The sequence below is a fragment of the Ovis aries genome, chromosome 2, assembly GCF_016772045.2.
Source record: "Ovis aries strain OAR_USU_Benz2616 breed Rambouillet chromosome 2, ARS-UI_Ramb_v3.0, whole genome shotgun sequence".
NCBI classification, from domain to species: domain Eukaryota; kingdom Metazoa; phylum Chordata; class Mammalia; order Artiodactyla; family Bovidae; genus Ovis; species Ovis aries.
The window spans coordinates 10,933,446-10,950,435 of record NC_056055.1 but is presented as its reverse complement, the minus strand read 5'-3'; the positions used below and the strand labels follow the sequence as shown (position 1 = coordinate 10,950,435).

The 16,990-nt window shown below is 48.6% G+C and overlaps 1 protein-coding gene and 1 long non-coding RNA gene across 6 annotated transcripts in view; one reads left to right on the top strand and one right to left on the bottom strand.

Moving 5' to 3' along the window:
• Positions 1-287: 287 nt before the first annotated feature.
• On the bottom strand, positions 288-5,654 carry LOC121818588 (uncharacterized). Its single transcript, XR_009599113.1, has 3 exons — positions 4,938-5,654; positions 3,142-3,481; positions 288-682 (listed from the first exon to the last, which is right to left on the bottom strand). It is a non-coding gene; the product is annotated as an uncharacterized LOC121818588 (long non-coding RNA).
• A 160-nt stretch (positions 5,655-5,814) lies between these two features.
• Positions 5,815-16,990, top strand: part of SNX30 (sorting nexin family member 30) — a 109,191-nt gene continuing 98,015 nt past the window's right edge. For 4 of the 5 annotated variants that reach the window (XM_042242884.2, XM_042242883.2, XM_042242882.2 and 1 more), the window contains exon 1: positions 5,815-6,235. In XM_042242884.2, the coding sequence (XP_042098818.1) occupies positions 6,080-6,235 (156 nt within the window). In that variant the 5' untranslated portion in view covers positions 5,815-6,079. The remainder of the gene's footprint in view (positions 6,236-16,990) is intronic. The other variant, XM_060408907.1, reaches the window with a different exon arrangement.

Below are 16,990 nucleotides of genomic sequence, written 5' to 3'. Positions count from 1 at the left end.
TCAGATTTTGTTGGGTGGGGCTGAGCTTTGCCAGGCCACAGCCATTGTAATGTCTAAGACTATATGCTCCCCTCACCGCCACCCAAGAACTGGTTTTCACCTTGTCTGTTTGGGAATGCACGTTATTGAAGGATGCTGCTGCTGCTGGGAACGTTGCTTGCCACCAAGGCATGCTCTCTTCTTAGACTTTCCCCTGCCTGCTTGTATTCCTCATCTTCTGAATCCCTAAGGATGAGTTCAGCTGCACGTTACAGGGATCCCCATTAAACAGCCTGAGACTTTAGGGATGTGTGTGTGTGTGTTTAAAAATATTTATTTATTTGGCTGCGCTGGGTCTTAACTTGGTTGCAGCTCACAAGATCTTCAATCTTTTGACAAGGCATGCAGAATCTTTAGTTGCAGCATTCAAACTGAGTTGCCGCATGTGGGATCTAGTTCCCTGACCCGAGATTGAACGTGGTCCCCCTGCATTGGGAGTGCAGGGTCTTAGCCACTGGACCACCAGGGAAGTCCTGGGATGTGCATTTTCCATTTAAGAAGGCCGGAGTTAAGTGCAGTGGCTCAATGATGCCATCAAAGACACACTACATTTATGCCCTCGGTGATCCTCGGGGAATTGGGAACGCTTCGCTGGTGGCCACAAGATGGCAGTAGCAGCTCCAGGCATCAGGGCCTCACAAGGCTGCATTTGAAGGGAGAGGAAGACAGGGACACAAGCAGTCATGAGGGGCAAAGGACGGGCAGCCAACTCACAGCTGCTCACAGTTCTTTCTCTCCTTGCTTACTTCCTCCTTCCTTTGCCTTTTGGCTTTGCCTGAAGTAGCATTCTGCTGACCCACACCACATCAGAATGTACCACATCAGGAGGGGGCGCGAGCAGTTAGAACTAACTGGTCAACCTCATGCAGGTTATTTAACACCGCTGAGCCTCAGCTTCCACACTTAGGGAGTGAGGGGCATAGACTAGATGCTTTATGTAGGTAAGCTTTTTACTGAAGTTATCACATAAGGGCTCACAGAGCAGAAAGGTATTGCTTGATGAAGTTTTACAAAGAACTAGCCCCCCTATTAAAAAACAATACCATTACCCCAGGAACCCCCACAAAGGTAACACTATTCCACTTTTACCTCAGTACATCAGTTTTGTCTGTCTTTGAACTTTATACAAATGAAATCAGCTGGAGACATTCCTTCCTATCTGGCTTTTTTCACTCAACACTATGTGAAATTCATTCACCATGTTGCATCTTTTTTTTTTTTTTTGGCCACGCTGGGCAGCTTGCAGGATCTCAGTGTCCCATACTAGTGATTGAAGCCAGACCCCCGCACACAGTGAAAGCCTAGAATCCTAACTACTGGACCGCCAGGGATCTCCCCACCACATGCTTCTTCATTCTCCTTGCAGTATAACATTATATTTGTGTCACTACGCTGTTGACAGTCAGGTGGGTTTTTTCTAGTTTTGGTTACTATAAATATCTGCTTCTATGGAGATTCTTGAATCCATCTTTTCTTTTTTGGGGGGAAGGGGCCATGCTGTGCAGCTTGTGGGATCGATCTAGCTCCTTGACCAGGGATGGAACCCATGCCGCCTGCATTGGGAGCAAGGGGCCTTCACCACTGGACTGTGAGGGAAGTCCCTCTTGAATCCATCTTTTGATGAATATACATATGCATTGTTTGTATGTCTCAGGAGTGGAACTGTTGGGTCATATGATGTCTGAACGTTCATTTTCTAGATGCTTTTTAAAGATCATTCCTCGTGATGGAACCAAAGACTATCACGGGTCACACAGCTAATAAACAGGCTTTCCATTCTGTCCAAAGATTCACTAATAAGCCTCAATACTAAGGCTTCCAGTGCTTGTCAGCTCAATACCCTTCTCCAGCCCAGCCTCTCACATGGCTAGACACTACAAAGGAATATACATACACCTACACACTCCAGAGCCATCTTGTAAAGACAGTCAGGTAACAGGTAGCCCTCTGTACTGGCAATGAATCACATTTCCGTGGCCAGATGAAGCTCCGGGAAGCCTGCAGGGTTAGCTAGAGAAGTCTGGGGGTGGAGGGGGCTCTGGAAAACATCTACTTCATTGTGAGGGTCTTTACAGCCAGAGCTGTGATATGAATCTGTCAGCAGACAGTTCATCTGAGCTCTTTGCCCACATTTTAAGCACCTGGTACATGGTCAATAAAAATAAGCATAAAGTTTAGGGCAAAAGGACCAAATAATTAGAATTTTATAAGAGAAAGTTGCCTTTCTGAGCAACTTTTCATCAAACAGGAAAATTTTCCAAAGTAACAAGTTTAAAAGCGCTACTGACACAAACAGGCACATCAATATATGATTTAGAGAAATGGGTGGAGCTATGAGAAACAGTATTTCTTAAAGTATAGTCTGTATAGACCAGCATCAGCATCAGCATCAGCTAGGATGTTGTTTTTAAGAAATGCAGATTCCAGACCCCATCATCCCTAAATCAGACTCTCTTAGGTGGGTCTAGAAAGTTGCATCTTAACAAACTCACTGGTGGTTCTTAGGCACCAACTCCACCATCTGTACTACATTCCCTGCTGCAGAGGGTCTCCGTGCTTTCAAGCTAGGAGCTTCTACGTGGAAAGATGAAACAATCCTATCACTTACTCACAAGCTTCTCTGCTGTTTCTGGGGTAAGTTCTAATTTCTTGTTTGCAAAAGGCCTCCAGTGGACCTTCTGGCTTTTGCTTTTTCCTGGGACATCACTGGCTAAATTCAACTGTGCACACAATTTTGCCTCTGTTGGTGATAGCGCCTTCTCAGTTGCCCCTCTTGTTGGAGGCGGCCCGCTGTGGCTTTCTACATGTCACTCTGAATGCCCTCTGAAAACCTCCTTTGTCCTCATCAGCCGTCCACTTCAGAAGTGGTGGTGTTATTTTGAGGCAGGGTTTGGGATGTCATATAAAATAAAGCCATGATTGTATGAAAAACCAGAAGAAGATAAGCAGCTAACACAAACATGAATAAGGCCTAAGCACATGCTGTACCAGGGGAGGGAAAGAGAGAATGCTTCACTGTGACGCTGCTTTGTTTCTGAGGTCTGGGTGCTCATGGAAAGCCCTGAGACTTGCTATGACGTTTCAGGATTCAGGCATACTTACCGAATTCTGGGGCCCAAAGCCCTGTCTTCTGAAAGGTTCCAGCTTATGGACAGCGGTGAGGGGACTGGGAGGTGGGGGAAGGCCCCATGCTGTGTTCTTGGGTCCTGGTGGTACCTCCCCTATGCACACACATCCAGTGCATTTTCCTCAGAGCTGAGCCCTAGAAACCCAAGCTTCTCTCCATAAATTCCAGTCAACAGTACAACCTTTTGCTCCGATGCAGACACTTCACATTTCCTCCTTGCCACCACGTTGCTTTGAAAACCTTTTAGTAGAAGCTCAGGCATATAGTCCGGAACACTTGCTCTATTTCAGTGACAGTTTTCCACCACAAAGAACACTGAAATACAACAGGAAATGGTGAATATGAATAGGCAGTCCTAGGCTAAATTGGAATGGTGGAAACTGTATTCCAAAATGTTTTCCACAGAAGTTCACTTTCTTTCGTTTTGATGACTACCCACTGGATCATTGTGGCCACAAGCCATTGACCAACCAGGAAACTAGAAAATAAACTGTTTCATATGGGCTTTCAGAGACTCTGTTTTGTTTTTGTTTTTGTTTTTTTAATGGTAGGAGCATAGAAAAATGATACACTGACCCCAAATGAGCAAATAGAGGAGTTTGGGGAGTAGCATGTTTATGAAAGCTTTATGATTATCATTTCATAAGAATAGTAGAGAAAGCACAGAGGGAAAGAAAGGGGATTAAGATTTAGGGAACATCTATCCATGCCAGCATTTTGCTGGGAATGTTAGATAGCAAATGCTATTTTGTTCTCACAACCACCAAGTAAAGGAAGTTTTACTACCTGCTCCTTGTCCTTTTTGGTTTAGGAAGTGGGTTCATTTAGGTTAGGTAACTTGCTCATGGTCACCCACTTAGAGTTTGCAATCAGGAATTCAAATATTGGTCCCTTTTCACTCTTACTTGGCATTCTGAAGAGAAAGCTGTGTGGAGTCTGAATAAAATAAGACCTTGATTATGGGAAGGTGGCCTGGGTGTTAAAGAAAAAAAAACACCATTCAATAAAAAAAATATATATATCTGTTGTACATCTGTAGAACTCTCATGTCTAGTTATATTCATGCTATTTGCTTTAATTGAAAGAACAGACAACAGGGTCTGTCATAGTTGTAAGTATCCCTTGAATATAAAAGTATTAATTTTATACAACTCCAAGATGGCTGGACACTGGCATTCCTGTGAGGTAGATTTAGTATTTAAAATTGTTCCCAGTATCCTCTGAGCCCTGTTCTCCTCCACCAAAGCAGATCCGCGTTGGGGGTGGGGGGAAGGGAACAGATGATAACTTGAGGACTAAGGTCAGATGATTTAGACCAGGGGAAATAAGGAAAGGTCTCAGTGAATCCCTGGGAGATGTTTTGGGTCAGCTTTAGCTCTTGGCATTCTCCTCCTGCTAAAGTATCATTTGTTTGTTTGAAAAAAACAAAAACAAAAACGTGATGGAGACCACAGTGAATCCCAGCTTCAAGACTAGTTAGGTGATGGGACTTCCCTGGTGGTCCAGTGGCTAAGACTGTGCTCCTAACGCAGGGGGGCTGGGTTTGATTCCTGCTCAGGGAACTGGATTCCATAGAAGGCAACGAAAGATCCCCACCCACTGCAACTAAGACCCAGGGGAGCCAAAAAAAAAAAAAAGATTAGTCAGGTGAAACTGGATAGACCTAAAGGGTTTGGGAAATAGATCAGGAAATGCGGTCCCTTATAAGGGCATCCCTCCCTGTTACTGTAGTATCAATCTCTCCTAACATGGGCTGATGACCTCTACTGACTTGGCCCTGAACACAGAAGCGGTGAAGCCAGGTAAAGTGGAGAAAGAAGGTGAACTTCCATCTTCAAATAGCCAAGTAACGCCTTGACTATCTCCATCCGGATAACGAAGGTCAGAGTCCAGCCCAGCCAAAAGCCTGGAAAGGAAGCACAGAAGCATGAAAACCAACGACAGGGAACCTCACGATGCTTTCAAACGGCAGTTCGGTCAAGGTGTGCGTTTAAGAGTCATAGATCAAGTGTAGCACTCGCTTTCTATTTACTGATGCTCTCTCTCCTGAGGTTCTACCTTACATAAACCCGGTGAACTGCAGAAGCAAGAAGGCATAGGGATCTCAGCGTGCCTCTGATGAAATCCACAATGCCTCCTCGAATTCCCTTGTAGGTTTCCCCGCCCGATGTTCTCTGTGCTCAAGGAGCCTCATAACCTTTTATGCCATTCTTGCTTCGTCGTTCTATCTCGGGTTTGAGAGGCCAGAAAATCCCAACTCACGTGCGTGTCCCTAAAGCCCCCGCCCCAGTCCCAAGCGTGGCTGCCCCTGGGCGCAGCAGTAAACGCGGCTGGAATAGAACAGGGCCCTCCAACGTCTGTTTCCACCTCTGATTTCCGTTAAACATTAGCTCCGGGGTGTGCGCGCAGACCCCAAGGGGCCGGCCTCCGGGAGACGAGCTTGGACGCTCGCCCGACCGCCGCAGAGGGCCGGGGGCGCACTTCCTGCGGGACGGCGGGCGGGGACCGAGCTGACCGCCTCCCCTTCCCCGCCCCTCCCGCGCTCTCCCCGCCCCCTCCTCCTCCCCCTCCCGGGACCGCCGGGCGCCGCGGGGGCGGGGCCGCGAGCTGGCTGGGCGGCGTGGCGCTGCGGGCCGGGCGCCCGGGCTAAGGTGCGAGCGGACCCGCCGCAGGCTCGGGTGCCGAGCGGGGGCGCGCGGCGCGGCTCAGAGCGGAGCAGCCCGGCCCAGCCCAGCCCAGCGCGGCGCGGGCAGACGCAGCCGGCGGGTGGCGGCGGCGGCGGCGGCTCTCGACCCCGCTGGTGCTGGGCCTCCGATCGAGCGCGGCCTCGGCCCGGGCGCTGGGGGAGCCCGCGGAGGCGGGCTGTAGAAGGAAGCGGCGGCGGCGGCGGGCGCGTCCCGAGCCGAGCGCGCCATGTCTGGCGGGCCCCCCAAGGCCCTGCCGTCCACGGGGCCCCAATCTCTGCGCGACATGCCGCACCCGCTGGCCGGCTCCAGCAGCGAGGAGGCCGTGGGCGGCGACAGCACGCCCAGCCCGGACCTGCTGACTGCCCGCAGCTTCGGCGACAAGGTGGGACGCGCGGGGCTGCGGTTGGGAGACTGGTTGGGCTCCCGAGGGGGATGAAGCATGTAGAGCCCGGCTGGGCACCGGGCCGCGCCCACCCTGCCGCCCGTTTCCCGGGGGCCGGCGTGCCCTAGCCCCAGAGCCTTGGGAAGAAGCGTCTCCTCTCTGCCGCCCCCGCGGGGTCGCAGTCGCGCAGGGGGAGCGGCCAGAGTCGAGGGGCTGGCCGGGCTTGGCTGGTCTCGAGCGCCAGTGACAGCTGGTGGGGAGGGGTCCCGCCTGCTCGCTGAGGCTGGAGGCGTGTGTGCAGTGCTCGGCGCCTGTGTCCGGGGATGGGATCCCGGTTCCTCCAGATGCAGTCACTTGTAGCTCCGCCAGTTTGCTGGGACTGCAAAGAAAAAAGAGTTAATGGTTTTCCGTGGTCTTAACTGCCAGAGGCTTCTTACCCCCCGTTTGTCACGTGGGGATTGATCTTTGTTTAGGTTTGCTGTGTGCCCAGGAGAGTCACCTGACTCAGATCCCCGCCGGCTGCGGGAGGAGAGTGCCCCTGTGGTTTTCTGTCTGGGGCTCCATTTACCTCTGACGGTCTCCCACGCTGTTTAGGCTTGGCAGAGGCTGGTTTTGTGGCTGATGGGAAGAAAGGTCGCCCATTGACCTCCTTTGTGTAGAGGGAGGTTCCTGATTCTCTTAGAGCAGCATGACCCTCCTGCTGCTTTGAGGGACGGGAGAGTCCAGTGAAGGGTTAGGGGCGGACGGCATCTCCCTTCCCCCCACAGGCATCTCAGCTGTGATCAGGACTCAGCAGTGATTGTATCAGCGCTGCTGTGGTGACTTAGTCACTAATTGCAGAAATTAGAGTTGTTCTCAACACCTGTGATCAGGATATTTATTCTCTCCTAGTAAAATACTAAATGAATGCCTCTTTGTCCCAGTACTAAATGAAATCAGGAGACCCAGCTTTCTTTCCCCCTTAGATGGGAGGACATGTGGTGGTGAGTAAAATGAGTGTGAGAGCACTGAGTAGTCAGAATAGCCGGGGAGTGGAACTTGATGAACCTTCCCAAGAGCTTTGTGAAAGCAAAGAGTAGAGTTGGGGGAGCAAGGGGAGGGACAGCATTAGGAGTAAGGAAACTTATAAAGCTAATGAAACCAATGGGTTGAGCAACTGGAGGTATGTGCATGTCTCTTTGTAAATATTTCTCTTTATTTTATAGAAGATTATAAACTATATGAAGGTTTCAGTTGCTTGGAAATACCTTGCCTATATTTGCTATTTAATAAGTAATTGTTGAATGATGATAATTTGTTGCTTTCTTATGGACAGAACTTGGTCCTGTGTGTGCATGTAGAATAGGAATTGAGGTTAAACTTATGATTTCTTTCTCAGGTCTATATAGGATAGTGAATTAATTATCTATGGCTGTGTAACCAATTACTCCAACATTGAGCATCTGAAAATAGTGTCTGGGTCAGAAATCTGGGAGCAACTTAAATCTCAGTGGTTCTGACTCAGATCTTTCATGAGCTTCTCTTCAAGCTTTGACATGGGCTGCAGTCACTGAAGACTGGATTAGGGGGTGGATTCCAGCTTACATGCTCACTCACTTGTCTGTTGTCAGGCCTTTGTTCCTTTCCATAAGGCTGCTTTAGGTGACAACTGGTTTCCCCGAGAGCAAGGAATCCAAGAGATGGAGAGATCCCAAGATGCATAATCTCAGAAATGATATAGCTGAGCCATATGCTATTGGTCACACTGGTCATCACTGGTACAGTCTGGGAAGAAGGTATGAATCCCAGGAAGTGAGAATTGTTGGGGCCATCTTGGAAGCTGATTGCTTAATCAACCACTGTTGGAGGACACCTGACTCAGAAGTGTGGGCATTTTTGCTAAGTACTGAAAGGACAGATGCCCTGTACCCCCAGGATCTAGTTAGTGGCCCTGAAGTCAAGCTTAAGTCTGATTACCCCTGGCTTCCTTTACAGGGACAGATCCCTGAGAAAGGCAATCTTGAAGGCATTATTATTAATTATTAGAATATTTAATAAGTCTCTTTAGAGCTATGAGGAACATCAAAATGACCTCCCTCCCAAGGGCCTGATTTATAGTGAGCCACTTTTCCTTAGAGGCTTACAGAGCAATAGAATTTCTTTCTTTGACTGGGAGGAACATTTTCCTTGAGTCTTGGCATACACATATGTTCTCATAACTCTGGAGAAATTTCTGCAGAGAGAAGCTTATCAAGCAACAGAGGTGAATCAGGACCCGTGGAAGGAAGCCTTTCCGTTGTCCCGGTTTCTCTTGCCCAGGAAATATCGGGGTCATTGGAGGGCAGGTAGGAGCATTGAGTGCTTTGGTCTGTCTTTGAAAAGGAGCCTGTGTCTTCTTGCCTTTTGGGGCCTTGGGATTGTGACCCTGGATGCCTGACTCATAGTCAGTTCTGGACCTGGAGAATGAGTGTTTGACAGGCTGCTCATAGTGCAGGGTTATTATGCAGAGGGGAATTGCTTTCTGTAGTGCTATGAGAGGGAAAGCCTTGCGTCTCAGTCCAGCAGACACTTCTCAGTGGCCTCTGGGGTTTTGGGAAGGAAGGAAAGACCAAATGTGATGGCCTTTTCACCCACAGTCTAAAATCATTCAAACTTTGGTGTGAAGGGCAGAATCCTTTCTATCGACCAAGGGTTGCTAGGAATTCTTTTATGCTAGCTAAACTCACCGGGTCTTCTAGCACTGTATCTTTTATCGCCACCTGAAATGTAAATAAACCACTCAGCCCATTTCTCTTTTTTTACTTTCACCTGCGAACCACTCTGGGCTTGCTTCTCCCCTAACTCAGCCTCCAGCTCTTGTGTTCCTCCCAAAACGTAACACCAAGTCCTCTCAAGCCCCACCTGTGGTTAACACCTCTACCCACATCCTTAACCTCTTCACGGAGCTCTTTCACCTACTTTCTGCTCCCTTAGATCACTACTTCCCCTTCAAAGTCTTCAAAACGGAGGTATCTTTTCCTCCTCCACTCCACTTATTTCAAGTTCAGGCGATGGGGGTCGGGGTCCTTTCCTCCTCCACTCTGCTTATTTTACGTTCAGGAGATGGTGGTCGATGTCCTTTCTCTCCACTGCCTTTTAAAGACCAAGTGCTGCTCCTTTGAGGCTCGTGTCATTGTATTTGCTCACTCAGAATATGTTTGAGGGCCTCCTACAAGCCAGGCACTGTTCTAGGACCTCAAGTCAACCAGCTGAAAACCCCTGTCCTGGTTGGGTATATTTTTAGTGATTTTATGTAATGCTGTGAGTGAGTGAGTGAGTGAAGCTGCTCAGTCGTGTCCGACTCTTTGCGACCCCATGGACTGTAGCCTACAAGGCTCCTCTGTCCATGGAATTTTCCAGGCAAGAGTACTGGAATGGGTTGTCATTCTCCAGGGATCTTCCCGACTCAGGGATTGAACCCGGGCCTCCCGCATTGCAGGCAGACGCTTTTCCATCTGAGCCACCAGGGAAGTCCCTAGGTAATGCTGTGAAAGGAAGTCAAACTAGAGGGGCGGGGGGAGTGTTCAGGATCACTGGCTGTACAGAGGTGGGTAGACCTTATTGAGAACTTGAGATTTGAGCAGAGAATTTGAAGGAGTTGAGGGAGTTAGCGAGTGGATGTCTGGAGGAGGGTCCTGGTGGAACAAACAGCCAGAACTAAGTCCTGAAGGTACCTGCTCAGCATATCAGGGCTACCCTAGAAGCCTGTGTGGTTGGGGCAGAGTGCTAGTGGGGAGGCCTTGACCATGGGTAGAAGGGGAAGGGGGCCAGTGATCTAGAGCCTGGTATGCCGCTCTCAACTTATGCCTTGACTTTGAGTCCCATTGCAGGGACTTGAACAGTAGGAGGGTATGATTTGACTTAAGTATCGAAGGATCACACAGGCTGTTGAATTGAGAATCCTTTATTTGACTGCTCCACTGAGTTTAGTTTCCTTTTTGTCAAAAAGACATAAACTGAGCGCAAACTAGCTGAAGAAAAGGAAAAAAAAATCTCTTGGCTCACATTGAAAAGCCGCAGGTATTTTGGTTTCTGGAATGGCTGGAACAAGGTATTCAAATGATGCTGGGAGTCTGTCACTTCCGACTCCAGGCTCTGTTTCCTTCTCTCTGTGTTAACTAGTGACGTTCTCAAGCCGGTGAAGGGATATAGCCTACAGACGAGGTTTGCAACTCCAGCCGAAAGAGAGCACCTCTTTCCTGATATTAATAATTCCAGCCAAAGCTCTGGGCTAGAGTCTTCTGGGCCTGAATTGGGTCAGATGCTGAATCTTTGTAACTGATTGCCCAAGGCCTGGGCCAGGTCCTTATCTTTGGAGGGTAGAGGAGGGAAGTTTTTGTATGTATGTTTTAATTGTGAATATAAAATAGATAAAGTATATAAATGTTATCTGTATTATGTATCTATACAGTTTAAAGAATAATAACATGAGCACTTCTGTTCCTACCCCCACCCTCCAGACATAGAGTTAAGGCATAGACTCTTACTCGTATTCTGGGAGCCCTCTTTGTGCCTGGGAAGAAGGTGGTGGTTTCCGAAGCAGGGTCAGGATGCTCTTAGGAGGAGAAGGAATGAATGAATGTTGGACGAGCATCTGTTGTTTCACAAGTGTCCATCACAGTTTGTCCCTACTTCTTCATAACTTCCCTACTTCTCTTATTCGTTAAAATCTTTAACCCCCCAGCTGTCTTCTCCAATTATATCTTCATTGCAAGAACTCTGTGCAAATCTTTCACCTCCATCCTTTTACCCAGTTCAGTTGCCCTCTCTTGTGGCCACACCCTCGCACTGTAACACCGACAGCTGTGCCCACTCTGAAATAGTGCCATCAGATAGCTCTTATCTTGCCTGTCCTGCTGCCAGTCAGTGAGAACTGCCTGCACCTGTTCCCCCAAGGCCTGTGCTCACTGGACTCCTTTAGATTCCATGGCTCCGCTTGTCGGTTTCTTCTGCCGCTGTCCTTGACGCAGTCCCCTCACTCTCCTTCCTCTACATCCAGTCTGGGTCCTTCCGTTTGTTCCTGTCTTTTGCCCGTGCCTTGGGAGGGGAGGTACCTTGAGAGCTGCTGCCAGTGTAGCCTCACAGCTTCCGAGCGCAGCCGGGGCCTTGGCGATGTTGGGCCTGTTGTGTTGTGCTCAGGCGTGTCTGACTCTCTGCGACCCCATGGACTAGAGGGGCTGTCAGTCCTGTCTTCACCATAGCCCAAATTGATGAGCCTAACATCCACACATTACTTTCATATTTACATTCCCTTTTCCACCCCTCTGCAATTGTGTGGGAAGAGGGGCTGTATGGACTATAGGACCCCACCAGGCTCCTCTGCCCATGGGATTTCGCAGGCAGGAATACTGGAGTGGGTTGCCATTCCCTTCCCTAGGGGATGTTGGGCTGGGCCTTCCTTTCTTTCCTCCCATTCTGCACCATGGCTGATGGAAGCTTTGCTCCTCACACCTTGCCACCCCCGCCTCCTCTCTACCCGCTCATTCTGTTGGCCTCGCTTCCTGCCTTAGAGAAGTTAGAAGCTGCTGTAAAAGAACTTCCTTCCACCAAACTCAGGGTGATCAGAATCCGTGGCCTCCCTTTCTGTACCTCCCACCCGGGTTGCAGTAGAAGAGGATTCAGAGGCCCATCCTGGACTATGGGTACAGCCCACCTGCTCTGGCCTCTCAGAGACCCTGCTTTTTGTTGGCCTGCCTCACTCCTGTGTCTTCACGCTCCCTGTCAACTGGCTCATTCCCATCAATTTTTTAAAAATTTAAAGAAAATTTTTATTAAGAATATTTTTTAAAATTGATGTATGTTTGATTAGCAGTGTGTTAATTTCAGGTGTATAAGCACAGTGATTCAGTTTATGTACCTGTATCCATATATATCTTTCAGAATCTCTTCCCATATAGGTTACTAAAAAATATTGGATGTAGTCCCCTGTGCTATACAGTAAGTCCTTGTTGGTTTTCTGCTTTAAATATACTATTGAGTATGTTAATCCCAAGCCCTGAATTTATCCATCCCCTACCCTTTTCCCCTTTGGTAACCATAAATTTGTTTTCCATGTCTGCGGGTATGTGTCTGCATTTCCATCAGTGTTTAGAGGTCCTCAAGTTGCTCTTGCTTCTAAAACAAAGTAGTTCCCTTCTAAAACAAAGGGAACTCTTATGATGCTTCCTTCTCCATCTCATGCCCTATTTTGTGACTCCTCTTCAGAGCCAAACCTTTTGAAATAAAGGTTTGCTCCTCTTGTCTCTAGTTCCTAACCGCTAGCTTACTCAGCCTACTGCTGTCTGGCTTCTGGCTTTACTACAGGTCCCTTGTGACTTCCTTATTGCTAAATCCAGTAGGCACTTCATATCTCTGCCTTCCCTGATTTCTTGATAGGTTGAACAGCACTTGATCCTGCTGAGTAACCCCCTGCTTGAAACCCTCTCCTCGCTGGGATTTGTGTGTTAGAGTGTACGCTCTGGAGCCAGGTTGCCTAGATTTGAATCCCAGCTCCACTGTGTGTAGTCTTTGTGACAGTAAGTTATTTAACCTCTCTGAGCCTCAGTTTCCTCCTCTGTGAAAAGGGGATAACAGAAGTGAGTACCCCCATCACAGGGTTGATACGAAGATGCAGTGAGTTCACACTTAGAGTAGCGCCCGATGCATGCTGCTGCTACGCCGCTTCAGTCGTGTCCGTCTCTGTGCGACCCCATAGACGGCAGCCCACCCTTGAATAGCTGTGAGGTGGTGGTAGTGGTGTTTGTTATTCCCTGATACTGACCTCTTCACGTTTTCTTGATACATTTCTGTCTGTCCTTTGTCAGCTTGAATATTGGTTGTGGTCTGGTCAGGGAGTTAAAAACTACAGTAGGTTTTTTCAAACTGAGAGACTATAATGCAGGGAGTTAATTACATTGGTGCTGGAAGACATGTTGAAGTCACGCCGAGGACAGGGAGGTAACCCAGAGCCTAGGAAAGCAGGAAGCTGCAGTCACCCAAGTGGTGGGGGTGGTGGGGGGGGCGGGAGGAGGTGAGGTCAGCAGAATCCAGGAGCTTCTGTGGAAACTAGACCATGGCTGGACAGCTGAGCCAGTGCAGAGACCACAGGAGGAGGGAGCGCTGGAGAGGAAGCGGCTGCGGCCAGGGATGCTCTGTGACCCAGAGAGGAGGGCTTAGGGTGGGGGAGAAACACACTCTGGCTTCTCTCCTCCTCCCGCTTAAGGTCTTTCATCTGTGGCATCCATTGGCCCCAGCAGCATCCTTGGTGGACACGTGATCCTAGCAGAGCCAAGTAACCAAACAGAGATTTGCTCAGATGGCTGCTGGGGGGAAAGAGTCTCTCTTTTTGTTAGATCATGAGCCATTGTTCCCTGTGATGTGGAGAGTGGAGCTGGAGAGGAAGAGGGGGACGATCCCTGAAGATCACCTGAAGCCTGGATCCACCTGTGCCGGCCGTGCCTGAAGCCAGCACTGCTGTCCGGACATCCTGGTTACAGGAGGCCATGATGCCCTTTTAAAAAGTTCATTTTAGTTTTCCCTGTGCTGGGTAGCCTCTCTTGTTGTGGCTCACGGGCTCTGGAGCGCAGGCTCACTGGTTGCGGTGCCGAGGCTTAGTTGTTTCTGCATCACGTGGGCTCTTCCAGGACCAGGGATAGAGCCCTTGTCCCCTGCACTGGCAGGCAGATTCTTAGCCACTGGACCACCAGGGAAGTCCCGAGATTGCCTTTTTGTCCCTTGAAACTTTAAAAAAAAAATGACCAATTCGTCTACTTTAAAACATGAAGTGAAAATTAAATTTTACTTTGGGAGCGTGGAGTGGAGGATGCTTAGTTCCTCTTGGCCAGCCTCACTGCTGGATATGTTATAAATACAGACTGTATTAGCAGCAAATCAGCTTTGGTGGCAGAGGTGTGTTTTCACCAGGTTCCTTGAAGTTCGAGGTGGCTTTTAGGGGCCGGGTGGGGAGGGCATCATGGGCCCAGGGAGCAGCTAGAGCAAAGCTCCTGGGACGGAAGAGACTTGTGTCCACTGGGGTTGCGCTGGGTCAAGTTGTGTGTCGGGAGTGGGTTTGGAGAGTCAGGATGGGGATCAGGGAGAGAGGAGGTGGGAAGACAGAGCAGGAGGAGGCTGAGACTGCTTTGGATGCTCTGATGTGGAAGTTGTATTTCTTAGGCAGCAGCCAGCCCGTGAGAATGTTTGACCAGGGGAGTGTGTGATCAGTGCTTGGGGTGGGGAGAGTCTGGCAGTGAAAGAGCTAAGTTAGAAAGCTGTCAGTTTGGTTTAGGTTGCCGTTGTGGCCTGAAAGAAGAAAAATGAGAAAATGAAAAGATGACTAGTTTTGGTGCAGTGGGGATGGCTGGTTTTCTAGTCTAAGAAAGAGACTGGCGCCCTCACTGAGAGGAAGAACACAGCTGGGGAAGCGCATGTGAGCAGGTGTAAAGATGGCTGGAATGCAGCAGGAAGTCAAGTTGGGACAGTTTGTCTGAACCCTGCTGCTAAAAGCCCACTCAGACTTCAAGGTTTAGCACATGTGCTGCCTCCGGGAAGCTCTTCTTTATTTTACGAATGTGTAACTCCAAGCAATCCAAAGCAAGATGAGAGTGGAAGATGAAGAGGTTGAGGTCAGAATTTAAACAAAGTGGATATTAGCAGTCAAATGGAAGGCAGGAGATCCTAGCAGTTTGTAGGAAGAAAGGTGGTAGCTTGGGGGAAAAATAGGGTTGAGGGAAGGTCTTTAGGATGGGGGATCAGGGATTAATAGAGGTTACAGGGAGAAAGACAGATGTTCCTTGGTAAATGAGAGTCTCTCAGAATAAGTACATAAGTAACAGCTTGATGAAGGTGCAGTAACTCATATGTGAGCAATTGGGTTTGTTTACTAGACCCTGGGGCGGGTGAGTCATACGTTCTCTCACGTTTGCCTTGCCCGCAGAATTCCTCATTTTGGCTGCCACAGAGCAGGGATCAAGAATTTGTGCAAGTGTATGTGTGGGTGTGTGTTGGGGCTGGAGGGGGCAAGGGCACAAGTGACATGCAGAAAAGGTGTTTCAGGACTCTCATTTGAAAAAAGGCACAGAGGCAGGAAAAGCATATGGCACCTTTGGGTATCACAGTTTGGGCACTTCTCAAAACCTGAACCTCTTGAGTATCTGTTACGTGCCCGGCTCTGTGCTGGATGCTGGGGACATTGAGAAAGATTAAAAAAAAAAGAAAAAGATCTCTCGGGACTTCCTTAGTGGTCCAGTTGTTAGGACTCTGCACTTTCACTGCAGAGGGCAAAGGGTTCAATCCCTGGTTGGGGAACTTAGAGTCTACATGCTGCCTGGTTCGACCAAAAAAAAAAAAAAAAATCTGTCTCCTGAGAGAGTCATGGTCCAGTGCAGAAGAGAGGAGACATATACCCAGATGCAATAGAATGTGAAAACCCTAGATATATTCACTGGCACTGCGGCCTTGGTCAAGTTCCTTAACCTTGTAATGCCTCAGTGTCTCCCTTGTTAAATTTTGGATTATTTCAGGTAGTGTTCTGAAGTTTAGAATAGTATCTGGCACATAGTAAGTACTATGAAAATGCTGGTGTTGTAACTGCCTTAGAAGCAATAACTGGGGGTCCTGGGAGCCTGTACAGAACATGCACCTCAGTTATCCCCACCCTGGGAAGGGGCTGGGTCTTCAGACAGCAGCCCTTGTCAATTACTAGTTGACCACTGCATGGATGTGGTGTTTGAGCATTAAATTCTGAGCACTTTTCCAGCCTGCCCATGGATGGGCGAAGCAGGTTCAGCAATGGGGGAAGCAGTTGGGCCAAGAAGTGTGGGTGTTGGTGGTTGGAAGTCAGGTCAGTGGGCGCTGAACTGGCCAGCGAGAGGAGACAGATGGGCACCCACGGCATCTACATGGAAATAACGTGTAGGGGTGGGGTAAGGAGTGATGGTGCTCAGGAGCGTGGTGACTTTTCCAAAGGAGATGCTGTTTAAGCTGGAGGGTGAAGTAGATGTTTCCCAAATGGACAGGAAAGAGGGGTAACTGGAGCAAAAGAACCAGTCTGCGCCAAAGCTTGGCAGTGTCCTTTTGCAGGAGTGGTGGGTAGAGGGGAGGCAGCTTCAGGAAGGCTCTGACTCACTGAATTCAGGGGGTGTACTGGTCAGGAGTTTCGTTTGCAAACAATAGAAACCAAGCTCACACTACTTTGAGTGAGTGAAGTTGCTCAGTCGTGTCCGACTCTTTGCAACCCCATAAACTGTAGCACACCAGGCTCCTCCATCCATGGGATTTTCCAGGCAAGAATTCTGGAGTGGGTTGCCATTTAAGCAATACCATATGCACAGACCATTAACGCCACCTTTTAGAAACATACAATGTAGTGATTTTTAGTATATTCACAAGGTTGTACAGCTGACACCATTATCTAATTCCAGAGGGTTTTTGTGACTTCTGGACCCCATAAAACTTGTGACCCCAGAAAACTCTTCATTTTTATTATCAGACACTCCATTTCCCCCACTCCCAACCCCTGGCAATCACTAATCTGCTGTTGTTCTCCATGAATTTTTTTTATTCTGGATATTTCATAAAAATGGAGTTATAGAATATGTGGCCTTCAGTCTAATGTTTTAAAGGTTTATCCATGTTGTGTGTATCAGTACTGATTCCTTTTATGGGTGAATAATATTCCATCGGATGGACAGACTACTTTCTGTTTATCCATTCAGCAGTTAATGAGCATTAGGGTTGTTTCTTAGATACATATGGTTGACC